This window comes from Falco peregrinus, chromosome 4 (assembly GCF_023634155.1).
Source record: "Falco peregrinus isolate bFalPer1 chromosome 4, bFalPer1.pri, whole genome shotgun sequence".
Taxonomy (NCBI): Eukaryota; Metazoa; Chordata; class Aves; order Falconiformes; family Falconidae; genus Falco; species Falco peregrinus.
The window spans coordinates 107,799,053-107,816,883 of record NC_073724.1 but is presented as its reverse complement, the minus strand read 5'-3'; the positions used below and the strand labels follow the sequence as shown (position 1 = coordinate 107,816,883).

General features: G+C 35.7%; 1 protein-coding gene across 4 annotated transcripts in view; it reads left to right on the top strand.

Annotated features, from left to right (window-relative positions):
• The window catches only part of CNTN5 (contactin 5), a 678,106-nt gene that overhangs the window by 512,150 nt on the left and 148,125 nt on the right, over window positions 1-17,831 (top strand). For all 4 annotated transcript variants that reach the window (XM_055802997.1, XM_055802998.1, XM_055802996.1 and 1 more), the window contains one exon: window positions 6,009-6,111. In XM_055802997.1, the coding sequence (XP_055658972.1) occupies window positions 6,009-6,111 (103 nt within the window). The remainder of the gene's footprint in view (window positions 1-6,008; window positions 6,112-17,831) is intronic.

Sequence of the window (17,831 nt, the reverse complement as noted above, 5' to 3'; positions counted from 1 at the left end):
TTCTTCTGGGATATTCAAGAAGGTGGTTAATATCTGGAAGACTGATAGAACAGAAAGCATTAACCTCTACACAGCTGGAGCAGACGTGTCAAGATTTCTCAGCAGTCTGATTTTGGATTTGGATTCATTATCCATGAAGACAAAAAATTTTCTTCTGTGGACACAGTCATAGACTCACAATTTTTCTACACTCTTCATTTGAGGTTGTAACACATGGAGTGTTGGGCTAAATGAAGAGGTGGAGCAGTCCCTTTCAAAGTGATAATGACTAATACCCAATCTGTAGCTCTTTTGCTTGTTCTTAGCTGAAAAACCAACCATAAGAAACAGATCCTTCTATTTTATTCTATTCTCTGTGTCCATTAAATGGTCCATAGGGGAGAATGTAAACAGTTTTAGCTGTAGTAATATCTGTAAATGTTTGAAATGTTGTCACATCTACTCCTGTGGTATCTGAGCACCTCACAATCAGTGTTTATCACATTATTGTGATTTACTGTTATCTCTATTTTGTGGTGGAAAATTAAAAATGCAGGCAACAGTATAGTTAAGGGTTCATAGGACACTTTGCATAGCAAAGATTTGAACTCAAGTCACAGATTTGCAGCCAAGTCAGAGGAACAACTTGTTAAATGAAACCACTTATTAAAATTAAACCTGATTTTATGAAGATTTTTCCTTCCCTGAGTTGGAGAATATGTAATTATTGTTCTGTGATAGATACTTGCACTGTTGCCAAAAAACAGTAGCTGAAGGAGGAGACAGGGAAATAATCTCTTCTATAAATATTGAGCTCCATTTCTGCCCATGTGACTAACAAGCCATTAATTTTAACAAAGTCAAGCTGTGCTTAGTCCTGGGATACGTTCATCCATTTGAATCAGTGCCTTTTCTGGTAATCAGAAATATAACAGAAGGATTATTGGTGTTTCATCTCAGTTTGACTTCACCCACCCAGGGAAGACCCTGGCTGGACAGGAATGTGGCAGGATCTCCTCATACATGCTGAAAGGGCAGAGGCCCAGGGATCAGGAAACATAAGGTGGGATGAATTTTCAGAATAAAGCCCAGGGGTAAGATTTTCTTAAACAAAAAGGAAAGTTTGGCTTTTAATACTTTTTTAACTCTCTGACAAAATTTCAAGATCTGGTAAATTAGATTTATTTTGGAGCAGTCTGTTTCATACCAATCACAAATTCAGCACTTTCATACCCAGATCTGAGCTCAGCAGAAAGGCACAGCTTGTGAAGTAAGGAGTGTAGAAAATTAACTAATTAGCCTAAGGAAAACTGAATCATGGGAGTCATCTCTAGGAAGTTAAAAGATTGTTCAAAAGGAGGTATTTTCATGGGAAGGCAGAACATGGGAGCACTGAGAACAGCTCTCTGCTCCTCTAGACTGCTCAGGCCACGTGAGCTAAGTGATTTGTTAGCCACTTGAAAATCGTATATTATGTTTTTATTCTGTGCTGATCAATTTTATTTATTGTTATATTTCATGTTTGATAACTGGAAATAAAAAATGACAGAGAGAATTTTTTATTGCCTCAACCAAACCTCTGAGAGTCATGTATATAAGTCTGAGAGAGATTGATTCTAATGCACATAACTCAAGGCCTCGATATTTCTTAGAAGTTCAGGTTCCTTTTAGCACCTGATACAAATGAACAAAAAAACTTGATGAAAATGCAGGTGGTGGTTAATTTACCATTCCTTACTCATAGTGACCAAAACAGAAACTAGGGGAGATAAAGAGCCAGGAGGCACAACAGCCATAGCAAAGCAATTACAATGTAACGTTGGAAGGTAAAGCCTCGATAATTCCCTTGATGTCTATACAACTGTAATGGCCTACTTGGTCTCAAAGATCATAAATAATAAAGATGAAAAATATCCCATTGCAATAATAGGCTTTTGTTTCCTAATTTTCATAAGGACATCAAACAATTGCTCTGTAATTTTTCTACATTTTTTGCCAGTTGCTGCAGGCATGTCACTTGCTAGCGTAACAATAACCCAGATGAACAGAACATGCTATAGGAAATGAATAGATCAGCATTTCATAAGGAACATGAAATGATGGCATGATTTGCAAAAAGCATTCAATACTTGTACAGGATATACCTACTAAAGGGAGTTAATGTAATTTAAAAACATAAGATCTGGAAAATAATATTGTCCTTCAGATGTGTTCATAGGTACTGTGTTATTTTAAAAGCGAGAATAATATAATCTTATTTTAAGTTGTGTTTTTTTCAGGGATAAAAAGGCAAATCTTTAATAATATATGCCAATTCAACACAATGATTTTCAGGGACAAAGTCTTACACAAAAGCAAAAAAAAAACCTTTTTAAAATTCATTGAATCACGACACCTGTCAGCAAGTATGCAGAGTCAAGAGATGCCAGAAATTTAAAAGGTATACCTCAGGAGTACAAGGCTGCATCATAAGATCTAAATGAACTATTTTCTGTAATGTTTACTACATGGGAACTTAGGCAGATTCCCCTATCAAGACTGAAGTTCTCATAATTGAAGTTTCAATAGACGAAATATGAAGACATATTGGCATTACAAATCCTTACAAATCCCCAAGGCCAAACTCATACATGTGAGGAAGTGGGATGTACTATTCTCCTTCACAGGGCTTCAGGCCTAGAAGCAGCATAGGTAGAAAAGGTAGGGATTTTTTTTTAAAAAAAGGGACTCCTGGGAACATCTGAGGAACTACAGACCAGTAAATCTGACTTCTGTGTCAAGTCTTTTGATAGAAAATACATGGAAAAGTACAATTAGTAGGATTATATTTATTGCATTACTATATAGTGATCTGACCATATGGTCATATACCAGGAACACAGCATTTAAAGAGGTAAGTCATGCTTCAATCTGTATACAACTTTCCTGTAAAGTCTGAGAGAATACAAATAGGAATGGTCAAGTTAGTACTGTGTACTTTCATTTCAAATAGCTCTTGACAGGGTCACTCATCAAAAGCTGTCAAAGAAATGAAATCCTTAGAGAGGTTGCAGGACAGCTCTATTTTGAATTAGCAACAGATGAAAAAAATCCAACTGTTGTAGGAGTATCTGATCAGTATGGAGAACTGGGAGATTGTCGTGAAGCCACAGAATTAATTTTCTGGGACTTCACCACTCAACACATAAATAATCTGGAAAGGAAATGAATACAGAAGTAGAAAGGTTTGTTGATAAGTTATTAAGGATAATTAAAATTAAAACTAACTGTGATGATCTGTGAAAGGATATCATGACAATAGAGTAGACAGGTGATATAAAATGTCACAAATTTATATGATACCTAAACCTAAAGATATAATATCTTGATTAGGTATTAGCAGTAAAGAAATTAGGGTGCCATTGTGGATGAACATTGGCTCAAGTGCAAAAAAAGGCAAATAGAACTGAATTGTGAGGAAAGCTATAAGGAAAGAACAAAATCAAATAAATACCCAAGCAAAAAAAGAACAAACACAAACCTGTGACAGAAAGGTCTACAGCTTCATTATTGCTGTGCAGTTCTCATCTTCCCATCTCAAAATGCTAGAATGGAATTTGAAACGGTGCAAGGTGGGCACAAGGAATGATTGCAAGTTTATAAAAGATTCAGTGTAAGGAAGGACTAATACGCTGAGATTTTCCAGTCTGTAAAAGAGACAACTAAAAGGGGATATGACAGATATAAAATCATGAACAGATCAATGGAGATGAAGCAAAATGATATTCATAATCACACACAAAAGAAGCCAGAAAACAGTAAAAGTCACAAGGACTGTAATTAAATTATGGAATTTATTGATACAGTACAAGCCAGTGAGAATATATTTTTTATGACAGGCTAGACTACAAATTATTTCAGTTTAGTGTAGGGAAAATTTTAATTGAATACAATTTGCTTGATGCCTTGACTTTATTTTAATACCTTGGACAAAAAGGTTAATTTTCTTTTTTCCATTAAAAAAAAAAAACAACTAGCCAACAACCTTTTAAGCTTTAATGACAGAATTGGCTCAGAATTTGCCTTTTCATACAAGGGGAAGTATTTCTCCACCAGTTCATAAAGCGATGTCAAAACATTGATTTAGTCAAGTTTTTGAGGAAAATTGGCTTACTGTTTCTAATACATGAAATTCCTGCATAGAATCATAGAACCATAGAATCATTTAGGTTGGAAAAGACCTTTAAGATCATCAAGTCAAACTCTTGTCCCAGCACTGCCAAGTCCATCACAAAACCATGTCCCTAAGCACCACATTTACGTGTTTTTTAAACACTTCCAGGGATGGTGATTCCACCACCTCCCTGTGCAGCCTGTTCCAATGCTTCACCACCCTTTCGGTGAAGAACTTTTTCCTAATATCCAAACTAAACCTCCCCTGGTACAACTTGAGTCCACTTCTTCTTCCCTTGTCACTTGTTATCTGGGAGAAGAGACCAGCCTCCTGCCTACAGCCTCCTTTCAGGCTGCTCTCAGGAGAGACCAAGAAGGTCCTCCCTGAGCCTTTGCATGACTGTGTTTTGTAAAAAAGTACTCTGCTGCTCTTTATAAAGCCACATTATTTATGGAATTACACTGAATTAAAAGCATTTTATGTGTTCTACTTCTGTTATTTTATTCACATACCCAACACATTTAGATTTTCTTGCTAAACTTAAGCCCCCAAAGACATGTTTAAATGCATATATGTTTAGACTTCTTCCCAGATGCAAGCTGCAGGAACCTGTGAGACAACAGGATGAAGACAGCACAGCCCAAGTGGACATTCCTCAGTCACATAAAGAACATTTGAAGGGCTAGAACTATATGTTTTACCATTTCAGCCTTATATATTACTTTTGCTCTGATAGGCTGTGGGTTGTTTTTCTGCGTGTCTCTGCCAGCTGGTCTTCTCTCAGCTGCAAATCTCATATTCCCTTACTTCCATGTTCTTCCTTATGTTCCTTTATTTTTCTTGCATAAGATCTCTCTTCTGTCCTTTCTTTTCTTCTCTTGCTCCTATTTGCTTGCTTTAGAATACTTTGGAGACTCCTGACAGATTTTTATAGATTTAGACTAGACTAGTTTTACTGGTGCTGTGCCCACAAGTCAGACTTTATTCAGTTTTCCTTATCTAAAAATCTGAACAATTCTTATTCTTTTAAAATAGCTTTTAGTTCCTGAGTATTCCTTATCCCAGTAACCCACCTTCTGTCTGACAGAACACAGCTGTTAGTTGTATTCTTCTCCCGCCACGTTCATTATGACATTTCCTTCAACTCACATCAAATACAGACCTCTCACCTTTCCTTGTAAAACCTCACTTCCCTGCTTATTTCTTATTTCCTAAACTCTTGTGATTCTCCAAAGTGATTGGTCACTCCACAGCAAATTCCAGGTAACTCTCTTGATTTCAATGTTTATATTTTTCACATTCCTGAGTACTTTTCCAGTAGCATCTTACAGTGCTAAGCATGTTGTCCTGATAAAATTAATCGTGTCCCAAATTAAAAGGGTCACTGAAAATCCAATAACTGAACTGTGTATGAGTCTGCATATCTGTGTTTGTATATGTGTACACAAATGCTCTTACATCATTTGAGTTTTCCTTGCTGAGCTTAGAAGGTCTTCAGTCAAACACACCATGATATGTTGATTTAGTTGTTATAATTGTCACTACACTGGTAAAAATTGCTTTGGTTTCTGAAAATCCCCACACTTATAAAATTGATTGCCTGTTTTAATCTTTCAAAATGTAAATATTAACCTATGTTCGAGAAAATTAATCCTTTTTCTTAAGCTCACTGTTGAGCTGCTGGTAACCCTGAAGAGTGTTTTAGAACATATACTGGACCTGACAGAGCATGTCACATCAAACGAGGCTATCTCCATCAATTACTAGCTTTACTGCTGGGCAGGTTCAAAAAGCAAGCCATGGGGTTTTACTGTGCTAATCTCAACAAATGGAAAAATTATGTTCATTCATATTTTAAACATTCCTTTTTTTCCAGGTGTGATGGGGGAATATGAACCAAAAATTGAAGTTCATTTTCCCTACACAGTTACAGCTGCAAGGGGAACTACTGTTAAGATGGAGTGTTTCGCACTTGGCAAGTAAGTACAGATTCTTTCATAATTAGACATCATTGTTTATTAAGGTGTGACATGCCTAATTTGTGGCTTCATTATTTTGCTGGATTTCATTTTCACAGTCCTTACTGCACACGCAAAGTAACCAATTGACTAAGTAGCCAATTCTAAATTCCCTGCCCAGCCATTTCTGTGGACAGTAATTCATTCAATTAAAAGACTCTTTGTCAAAATGAAAAGTAACATTCTTGTAAACAACAAAAGGAAAGGATTTTTATTGAAAATTTTACCACACTCACCCATTTATTCACTGTGATGCTATAAATAAGTAAATTAGAGTTTATTCTGCAAAAATATCGTAGTGAGAGAATAAATGAGTTTAGCAGTGGTTTTTTTTCTCCAAATGCATAGTTTATATGTGAAGCTAAGAGCACAATGTTTTAAACATGTCCTAACACACCGTGTGGCAGTGACAATTCTCTAGTTTCTAGCTGACCTAATAACACTACTAGAGAACAGGTGTTTAGTATTCATGTCAAGGGTTTTTTTATATGTTTATTGATAAATGAGTTTACAGAGGTAAGGTTTTAGAAACACCTCTCTGCTATTTCATACAGATTAAATAAGAAGTGAAATTACTTCTATACACTATTCCGATTATAGAATATAGGATGAAACTGATAACATTTCAGTTTTGTTGTCACAGTTACTGTTATTAACGTTGCCAAGTATAAGGTGGCAAAGGTAGTATACAGTCAGAACTAAGAAGCAATTCTAGTGATTCAATCAAATTATTTTTTCTTCTTTACATGTATGTAGGTAAAAACAGGTGTTCCATCAGTGGTGTTTTGCTAGAGGTATATAAACAAATATAAAGGGTAGGGTTTCTTCCAAAATACCCCATCAGATTTGAGGGGTGGGGGTGGAATGTTGAAAGAAATCTCACTGTATTGAATTATTTTCAGTTCCTTCTTACAGTGTTCCTTTTGGAATCCACACCCCACACGCACCCCCAAAGTCATGCTGCTCAATATTGTATCTCCTGCTTGGGTTTCTGGTTCATAGCTTATCAAGGCACACCAGGTTTATTACAGCCTGGCTTTGATTAAGAAATAGTGGAAGGATTATCCTTGTAATTCCTGTGGAGAAACTTCACAAATCAATTAGTCTAAGGACTACTGTATCTTTCATATCAATTCTTATTACTTACTTACCTAAGTAGGAACAAAACATGAAAGGAAAGCAGTTTTAAGACAATAGTCTGTTTTCCTGAAGATCACCACTTGCTTTCTTGGCAGCTCTGGTTTTCCAGAGCAACCTTTCAAAGTCTGTCTCTGCTACCTGAGAGGACTCTTTAAATGGTTTTATAGCAATTTTGGCCTTCATGTGTCACTGGTCACCGGATTTTTTTGTTCAGATTTTTCTCATAACAGTTCCTCTTTACTGAAGGGCTAAGATATGTCTTAAACTTGTTTCCCTTCTTGCCTGCTTTTCCTGTTTGACCAACAGCCAGACTTTTTCAGTGAGCAGGTCAACAGAAGGTATTCATAAAAAAATAGAGATAAATTCTCACAAACTGTTTTAATTGTGTCTATTTAGGCCCAGTGAAGTGGAAGGAGAGACAGGACATAGACAAACCAGTCCAAACAAAAATTGGGAGACAACAGCCCACATACGGGGAGCCATTAGACAGTGACAGTGGCTTTTGCAAATTCATTCCCAACATAAATGTATGCAGTAGTTTAGAAAGCACACATGAGAGAACTTCTGTAGGGTAAAACACAAGTCTTATATTTTATATAGTATAGGTGAGGAAAGATGTACATGAGAAAAGACAGAAAAGCAATATATTGAGAGATTTCCTGAAATGCTGAAATATTTGAGGAAAAGGGCTGTTCTGTAGTGGTTGGTGGCTCTAGGCTTTTTCTGTCAGCGCAAATTTTCTGCCTGGTCAATAGTTGGCAATGAGGCCCTTTTTAGACTCTTGGCCATGGCTGAAGCAGTAACCAACATGTTAGTTCTTGTTTTCTTCATTTTGCTGGAATTGAATTGCAGTTTCTGACAGATTACAAGTCATCTGTCACTTTCCAGTCAAGGAGGGTGTGCCACAGACCTCCTTCACAACCATCACTGAAGGCAAGAAACACAGCTACTGATATCTTCCATCATCAGCACCCTGAGATTTAGTAAACTGAAAAAAAGTCAATCACTATTCAAACAGCCACATAAGGAAGATGAAGGTTGACAAGAAAGTGACAAGAAAGGCTTCAATTAGCTTATTTCCATGTTCATATTTGGTATTATTCTTTAATAAACAAACAAAAAACCCCCACCTGAATGATCAAGGAATTTAAGGTTATCTAATAAGCTGACCCCATTTGCTGCTACTGTGATGGGCAGCTATTTTTACCATGCACGTTCCTTATCTTCTTTTCACAGCCATTAATGCACAATCAAATCAGCTAAGTTGAAATTGTTTTCAACCCTGTATGGTAATAATCACGTGAATGACATTTCAGGCCTCGTTTGAAACATGGAGGCTGAGGTGGGAAGGAGAAATGCATTAGATTTCCTATTAATTTTCATAATTTTCATTTTTTGCTCCTACCTCTTATTCCCAATAGCTTGTAAGGATCTTTTCTTGTCACACTGCCATGGGTCCCCATTACCAAACTGAAACAGCAACTGATTTGTTCTTTCCTTATTTAGTATTTTCAGATTTAATGTTTTGAATTCTTATTGTAAATAACACAGAAGTTATTACAGTCTCAAAACCATTGTGCTGCTGCTTTTCTCATGTTTTAATTTAGCTGTCTGAAACACTGGCTCTTCTCTCTCCACAGTAATTGTGAGAATGACAGACGTTCCAGGGAGATTACCTGAAGCAGGCATTTGGCAAATATTCCAGAAAAAAGCCTACTCTTTAGTTAGAGATTAATCATTTATTAATAGTGTTTATTTAGAACTGCCAGTCACTATGGCTGTAGGAATTAAATAAATTTGAGCTGCTCAGCTTTTGTCTCCAAACTAAAATCAAATGTCTTAATTGCTTGACAGATAAAAATTCTCTAAGAGACATATTATTGTGACACAGGAAATATGTAGCTGGTCCAGTTACAAGTGAAAATATTATGTTATTGATGCTACTTAAAAATAGACTTTGTTGTTGTTAAAGAATTCAAAGTAATACAGGAGTGAAATACCTCAAAATTATGTTACTTGTATTAGACAATGTTGTTTGTAGTCAGCATTAGAAATTAGCTAAGAAATCACTGCATGTATCTATGATTTACTGCTGAGGTATAACAGAACATGACAGACAGAGGAGTCAAATAAAATTTACTGTATTATGTATCAGAATGTGCATTTTGCAATTAATGATGTTTTGTGATCTGTTCTAGATATTTATGCTGGCCCACTTTTGTTAAGAAGTTGATTTTATAGCCATATCCAGCCACATCCGCACAATAACTTGTGTTTCAATTACATCCATGTTTGATATATAACTGTATATATAGCATACAGATGTGTTTTCTGACACCCATTTAATTATGTCATTTTCATTAGAAATATTTGAGGTTTTGTTTGTTTCCTAACGAGACAGAGGACCAAGAATAATTAAATAAACCACTGGCAATAACAAAGCATTATAACTTTTCATAAGAACAGAACTATATCTTTTTATTTTACATATTGATAAATCCAGATTAAGATTTACATTAAGCATTGTTAATAAGATAATAATTTAAAAAACAGAAAAAACCTCCTTCAAAACTTACTGAATGGAAAAATTCAAAATGCCTATATAGACTATCTAACCAGCAGTATGTTAATATTTGCTTTTGAGTAACACAGTTTTCACTGCTTGTGTCTTCTGTTATTTAAAAAGACAAGCTTGCTTTTATTTTTTTTTTTTAATAATAAATGAGCTTATTGGTAATGAGGTGGTTGGTTGTAGTCCAGATAATCCTGGTTTTCTAACAAGTCCATCATTTCAATGTCAGAACCTAAGTTTATTACGTAAATCATGAAGACAGATCATGACCTTGTTGTTTGGGTAAGTTCTGGTGAAGAAGCCATCATTTTCTCAGCTGACACTCATGCACAGATTGCAGCATTCCTGGCTTTCCCTGCTCCAGAAATGCAAATTCTCGGGCACTGCCTTCTGTGACAGCAGGTTGCCATTTTAATTTTCTCTCAAATATTACTGACTTTGCTTCCAAGAATATCTGGAGCCAACTGGTTAATTCTTTAATTTCTTTTTTTCATGTACTTTTTTAGAAAGAAGAATTCTGATGTTTTCATTTAACTCCACATTAAAAGTATATGAAAGTAATAATGCTGATAGGTAAAAAGACTTTAAGTTCTTTCCCCACCACATGACATATTGATTAATGATGCACTTCTGGTGATGGCCATCCCAGCATTCTTTACCACTTCCTAACTTTGGAGCATTGTTATTTCATAAGGGATTTTAATACTAGTATTTTACCATGGCACTTAAAAGCAGGCATAGATGGAAATATATGAGTTTTTCAAAAGCCTTAAAATGAACAGATTTTCATAGTTCAAACAATGATACAGAACTGGTTTGTCCAGCTTGAAATGCTTAAATTGCAACCCTCCTTACTGAGCACAGACCCTTGCTCTCAGAGGAAAGCAAGAACAAGGAAGTGTCATAAATTTAACACACTTTTTTCCTTTTCTTTTTCTCTGTTTTTTTTTGCTGGTGTTCGCCTCCCACCCACCGCCACCACCCCCCACCACCCCCAGCATATAACTCTAGATTGACTTCTTGTTTCCCTTTCAAATAATTTTCCTACACCCAGTCTTTCACACAGACTTTTTAGTGTAAAAATTGTCTCTAAGGCACACCCCCTACCTGACACTCACACTACAGCCTTGCCCTCACTGCATTGTTGGTTGTGTATCACACTATACAACAGCTTCTATTTTATTCTCCATATAAACCTCATACTTCATTGGCCTTGTGGCTCCAGACAGGAGAGAAAAAAAAAAAAAAAAAAAAAAAAAAAAGAAAAGGTAAAGTTTATATTATGATAGTGCCAACAGCCAATTTCGAGTGAGTAATCATATTTTATTTCTCATTAGAACAAATAAGAGGATGTGGGCTATTGCTGTACTTGTAGGTTACCAAAGTTTTCAATCTTTGCTTTTAAAATAGGATCCCTGGGTCATGTAGACTGCCAAGAGGATTGTTTTGCTAAAAAATTAAATTTCATGCATCCTTTTTTTCACTATGGTTATTTTTTAACCACGTAGATCAACACATAGGGGTTTTAATCAAAAGAATCAATAGACAACAGTGCTGACAGACAATTTTTCTTACAACCTGCATGTGTGTTTTTCTGTATTGTTGAGAGATGTTTTTATGTTTGTGCTATTTCTGTACGATAGTAACATCTACACGGTATATCAATATTCTTTCTAAATGCTAGCTTATTTCATTTTAGTAATGTCAAGATTATGTTTTATTATGAAATATTCTTTGTTAAAGATAAGAGTACAATAGAGATATTGACTTCCTTTTATTACTGAATTATGATGAGACTGTTATGACAGAAGCATTGTTCATGCTGTTATATTTAATGTTGCTTTAATAATTCTATTTTAAACTTTGTTTTGAAGAGATTTATAGCTCAGTCATAAACATTCATCCCATCTGTAGTATGGCTTGCAAGAACTCAGCTGATAGTCCATTTTTAAAACTTGCTTTCTAAATGAAATAAAAATAACATGAAGCTACAGATATATTTAAGTCACATACAATTGAATTAAATTTAGTGATTTGTAATCTAGGAAATGTTCTAAAATGAACATTTTGAATCAATGAACTCTAAATCAAATCTGATTAATAAATATCTTAAAGTTTTAAATCTCTGGAATATAGGATTTTATTTTATCTCCTTGACCTGATTTTCTTTTAACAGACTTTTCTAATTGTTGTTCAAGCTTTTATTTAAAATGTTATTATTTACGTTATGGCACTACCAATATTCTCATTGCAAACTATGTACATATAGAGAGAGCTTACTGAGGATTTTTAATTATGCAGAATTAAAAGCAAAAAGTGTTTGGGTAAGTGAATATAATATCTAAGCAAAGATCAGGGTGGCAATATAAAAAATCTTTATGATCCTGTGAAGGACATTTGACTGTAACTGTGGAGAACTGCATAAGCTATCTGAAGAAGTTATTTTTGCTGATGTTACTCACTAAGACAATGACACAGGGTAATGGCTATAAAGAAGGCTTCTAGATATTGCAAATCTTTTTGCAGGTGTAAAAAGGTAGACTTTGCAAGTTCACATGTAAAAGGATGTTTCTGTGAGGTCTAATCAGTGTTTAGCAAGCAATGTTATGCAGGAGAATAATTTCAGAAAAGATGGAAGGTTAAAAGTAGACAAGAATTGCATCTTTTGTCAAAGGTTTCTTTTCTTCCTCTGAATTTTAACTATATGTGATTTTTGCCAGGAACACAAAATTCAGAAACAATAATCCTATAATAAGTCACAGATCCAGGCTACACAGTTCTCTGAATAACACATGCAGTTACCTGTCTGGTTCCTCAATACAGATGAACAGAAGTTTCGAGCCACATTGTTTCTTCACTGCAAAGGATAAAACTTAACCATCTCTGCTCTTGGAATTTGTAAAATATGTTTTTTTCCAGTTAAAATTATGCCTGAGGTCTTCCATATCTTTCTCCCTGACTTTTGTTCTTTTGTGGGCTGATCTTGGAAAATCAAATATTGCCTATTTTGTAGTGGTCCAGAATGTTTCAGAACTGGTATTTGTGTGCTGTAGACAGCAAGATTCTTCCTGGCTTCAGACCTGGCAGGAGGCATCTGCTGCTATAAACTGTCAAAAGAAGCAGACAAGACATTCTCATAATGTGACCCTTTCCCAATAATCCAATGTCAAAAAAAGGTCTCATGGGGGTTTCTATTTTGAGATCAAATTATTTTCTGACATAAATCTCCTTAATACAAATCCATGAATCTACCTCTCACTCCAGCCTTGGTATCATGCTAAAGAGTAGCAGACCTAATGTACTGATGACAAGTTTAAAACAAATTTAAAGTCGACCTCTGTTAACTGCACTATGCTGCTTCCTGGGGGCACTGAGATGAGCGAGTGGTCAAGGTAGCAAGCAGCAGCTGAGCATTGTTGGTCATAAACGTGGGAATATAACGTGAGTATAAAATGATACTAATATCTGTGATATAAAACAGGCTTCACTGTTTTTAGGGCCAGGTATGACAGCTTTCTTGGCCATTTCCTTGGGATATGTCAGCAGTTCTTTACAGTGTGTTGGCAGTCAAGAGATAGACAGTCATAGCATATTTTATGAATGGTTGGCATCCTGAATGCAATGCAGGATTTACAGAACAAAGAGAAAAGACTTTTTTTTTTTTTTTAATTCACTCCATCTTAAGGCAACTATCTACCTGAAGGCATTTTCCCTCTATACGTGATGTACTGTGATTGACATGTGCTTGAATTTAATGACTGGAACAAGCATAGCTTTCTCCCTGAGTATAAGCTGTCTTTTTCTTGGGCAACTGTATGAAAGTCCTTGGGGACTAAGTGCCTCTTTGCTAAGGTTACACGTGGCTCATGGAACGGCCGTTCAGCCCCAGCAGCTGCTCCTTTCTAGGTAGTCTTTTGAAAATGATCAAGCCTCCTTGTACTTTTCCGTGAATACAGAACAGTTCTTGCCTCTTCCCACAATAACAGTGACACACAGAAACACCTTTGATATTACAGATAACCTGATTCTATACTAAGGACATTTAGAGCACATTAATATTTCACAGTATTAATATTTGACAGTAGCATGTACAATTTTATCCCCTACATGGGAACTGCTGGTCAAAACAAAATAAGAAAGAACATGATGAATCACTGCATTGATAAGTGAAGGCTGAGGTTTGAGGAATTCTAACCAATTTTAATATACAATTTGCAGGCAAAGAGGAAGCTAATTTTGACTTGCCTATTAGATGTTATTATGGTAGTCACAATTTAATGGCACGCCAAGATCCCAGGCTTGCATTAAATATAGCAAATAATTCTAGATGCAATACATCCACTTCCTCATTGGAACTACAGATTCAAATATTCAGTGTTTTTCCTACATATAGAAGAATTTCTATGAGAACAAGGAGTGTTAGCGTCTTAACATCGAGTATCAAGCAAATTCACAGTGTAGAAGTCCACAGATAGTAATTTGCCTTCACCACCAAATACAGTTCTTGCCACCATGTTCTATTTTTGATCTACAGGTCACAGAGACATAAAATGGCTGTTTTCTCTTTTTAAAACAGAGAACGATGGCATAGGGTATTAAAATAGAATGATTTGCCCAAAATCAAACTGCAGGATAGAGACAAAAACTGGTATAGTAATACAGGTTTCTAAGTCCCACAGGACAAAAAATCATGTTCCTCCATGCCCCTTCGCACTGCTCCTCACTTCAGGAAAAAGATGCCAAACCTAGAAGCTGTGGAAGTTACTCTTAAATTTTATTGATAACAAAACAATCCCAAGAGGGAAATGAACATTCTCAGTAGAATGGCATTTGTCTGTGTTATAAGTAGGGATTTCCTTTCCCCTGGAGATAAAATTGTGATGAGAGGAAAGAACCTTTTTAAACCTGATCTTGGCATCTTCAGGCTAGAGTTTGCTTAACACAGGAATAGATCTAGGATTTTTGTTTTCCTTTGATAGCACATACTGTTTATGCCAAATAAATCTTTCTAAGACTTTCATCAATCTAAAGTTCATTTTTAGCTCATACCGAATAAGAATTTATGTTATAATGTGCTGGACCAGGATTGGATTTTATTCCTATTTTTCAGTTTGGATTGATTTCTGCCTTCCTTTAAGTGGACTTGTTCTTGCATAGACTTTATAATGCTGTTACAAATACCGCGATCATTCATAGTAATGTAATAAATAAAGATTCTTTGGTAAATCTCAGGCAGTACTCCCAGGCCTCATGCTGCCTCACTCTTCACTAAATGCTTCATACTTACATACAAAAATTTAGAGTTAATTGCTTTTACGGTATGACAGAGAAAGTGGGAAAAAACCCACCCTTATCAGCAGAACATCATTCTTGATGAAACAGTGTTACTAATCCCTTCCCTTTCCCTCTCACAACCATCAAAGAAAACTTGAAAATGCTACTGAAAACTTTGTTCAGTAACTTACACAGCTTTGCTCTAGGTTTAAAGGTGGAGGAGAACTATTTTGCATTCGAAACTTACTTTCCAGAAGCATATGTGTATGCTTTCTGTCTGTATCAGAGCTTGAGAGGATCAGAAGGAAACAAATTCTGGCAATGATCAATAATAGGTCTGCAGAGTTGTCAGTGTTGTATTTCCTTTCAGGATTTCACACAAATAAATGAATGCAATATAATACTGTGTGGTACAAGAGGCTTAAATCCAGCACTTCTGGAAATCATCACACTCACTGTCTTAAAACCTTATAGCTGATCAGAAGATTCAAAGCCATCTTTCACATCCTAGACACACTGGATTTACGTTTACCTTTACCTTTACCTTTACCTTTACATTTACATGATGATTAATGGTAGACCTGTTGTTTCTGGAAGTCCTGGACTCACTGCAACTAGTCCTCTGGAACTGATCAGTTCACAGATGTTTGCTATACCTGTACAGCAGAGTTCCAAAATCCCAGATAAATGTACCAGCTACACAAATCCTGCCTGGACAAAGTCTGGAACAGCAAAATTACATGTCAGAAAGTCCAGTTATAAAACAGCTTCACACACAGGGCAAGTGCACACAGTATACTCTAGCAGTGTGGCCCTGACAGTCTGTATGAACCCCAGCCAAAAACATGTCACCTTTTCAGGCAAATTTTCTCCTTCAAATCATTTGTCTCCTCTAACTTAAATTTGTGGATTCTTCACGTATTATCCCCCATACTAGCACAGAATATGTGTTTTGCTTTTCAAGTTGCTTCATATCCTCTTCTCAACAGCCTTGATCAAGTCACAAGCTGGTGGCAATTTACCTGTTATATCTTTAATACTTTTTAGAAGAATGTCCACTTATTTCAGAGTTCCCCCAGCCAGCAAGTTTAGGTAGGGTGTGATACAGAGACTAAAAAAAATGGGTCACTGGATGGCTGAGGGAAAAACAGAGTTTACTCCTGTCCTTATTTAACAGTTGTAGTAGCTCAACTTCTCCTCCATCCCTCAACATAGTATCTGCTATACTATGATGACAAAAGAATATGGAATTTTGCAATGTGGCCAACCCTGAATCCACAGGAGAAAATGTTCAGCTTTTTTCTAGTAAATTTTTCATTTTCTAGCTGCACTGTTGTGATTTCATTAAGAGTAAGTACCATTATCTAACATTTAAATGGAGAAACAAAAGGTTGTAGAACAGTTTTTCCCCTTTACTCACTGAATGTGAAACCAATGTCTTGCTTATTGTGCATCTTCTGTTCTCTTGTTTGATTACACTTTAATCAGATGAGTCATGTGTTCATGATTAACTTGAATTTAACAATTTGGAAAAATCTTTGAAATCACCAGAAGTGTCAGTTATGTACCTAACTTTAGCTGTCGAACAGTTAAGGAAACAAGCTTGAGCTAACACTTTAGGCACTGATCAATCAGTACAGAAAAGCCTCTGGAGTATAATTCACTACAAATAATGAATCTTTATAGATCATTATCCATAGCACTATTTTAGATGTTACAGAAGCTCTAACACGTTAGGACTTAAATGTGAAGAAAATGACATGGAGCTGGACATGCAGTCAAGCAGGCATGCTGTCCTTGCTCTGTTCCATAAAGAACAAGCCAGCAGCGGTGGGATAGCACATCCACATTAGTATACGACACTGATACATGCATCAGACCTTTTTAGTGCAATCAGGTATGTGTGTTGGTGTGACTTGCAGACCTGGACTTGTTCTTGCATGCAAGTTTCAGACTCATTACCGTTTCCTTCTATTCTATTTCTATTCTTAAATCACCACTACTCATGGTTGCTATATTTCATGAGTACTATCTTTTAATAACCAAATGATAGGAAAGGTTATTATCTTGTCTCCTAAATCTCTGCATCTAATCGGAACAGATTTATATGGGATGTTCTAAAGGTGGAATTGTGTGAATGGTTGATAGGCACTTCTGGAAAGTATCTGATAGAGAAAATTTCATGATACCTCTCAACATTTTAATCCTATATAATTATCCTGAAATAATTAGAAGATATTCAACACAGTTACAAGACTGGAGGGCATAAGGAGAAAGGGTTTTTTCTAGTCTCAAATGCAAAGGCATGAGAGGTTTTCAAGATGTATTGTGATGTGAACCTGTGGGTTTGAAAGCACAGTTCAGAACAGTGATGTACGGTAAAGAGAAATAGTGTGGAGAGGAATTGAAATTATAGTAGAAGGTAAAATATTTCAGAAATAAATCAATTTGTACCAAGCAAATACAGAAAAAGTAACCTGTGCATAGTTATCTAAGATATTGCTGAAAACCTAGGAGCTCAGATCCGTGGAAAAGGTATTTTAAAATTCAGACATTAGTCTTATTTCCACCTCACCTATTTCCTGAAATAAACATATGCTTTATAGTTCTAATTAAATTCTTTTTCAGATTAAATTGGAAAGAAGTATAAAATTGCTTTCAATAGCTTTTTCAAAACATTTTTATTGCCACTTAA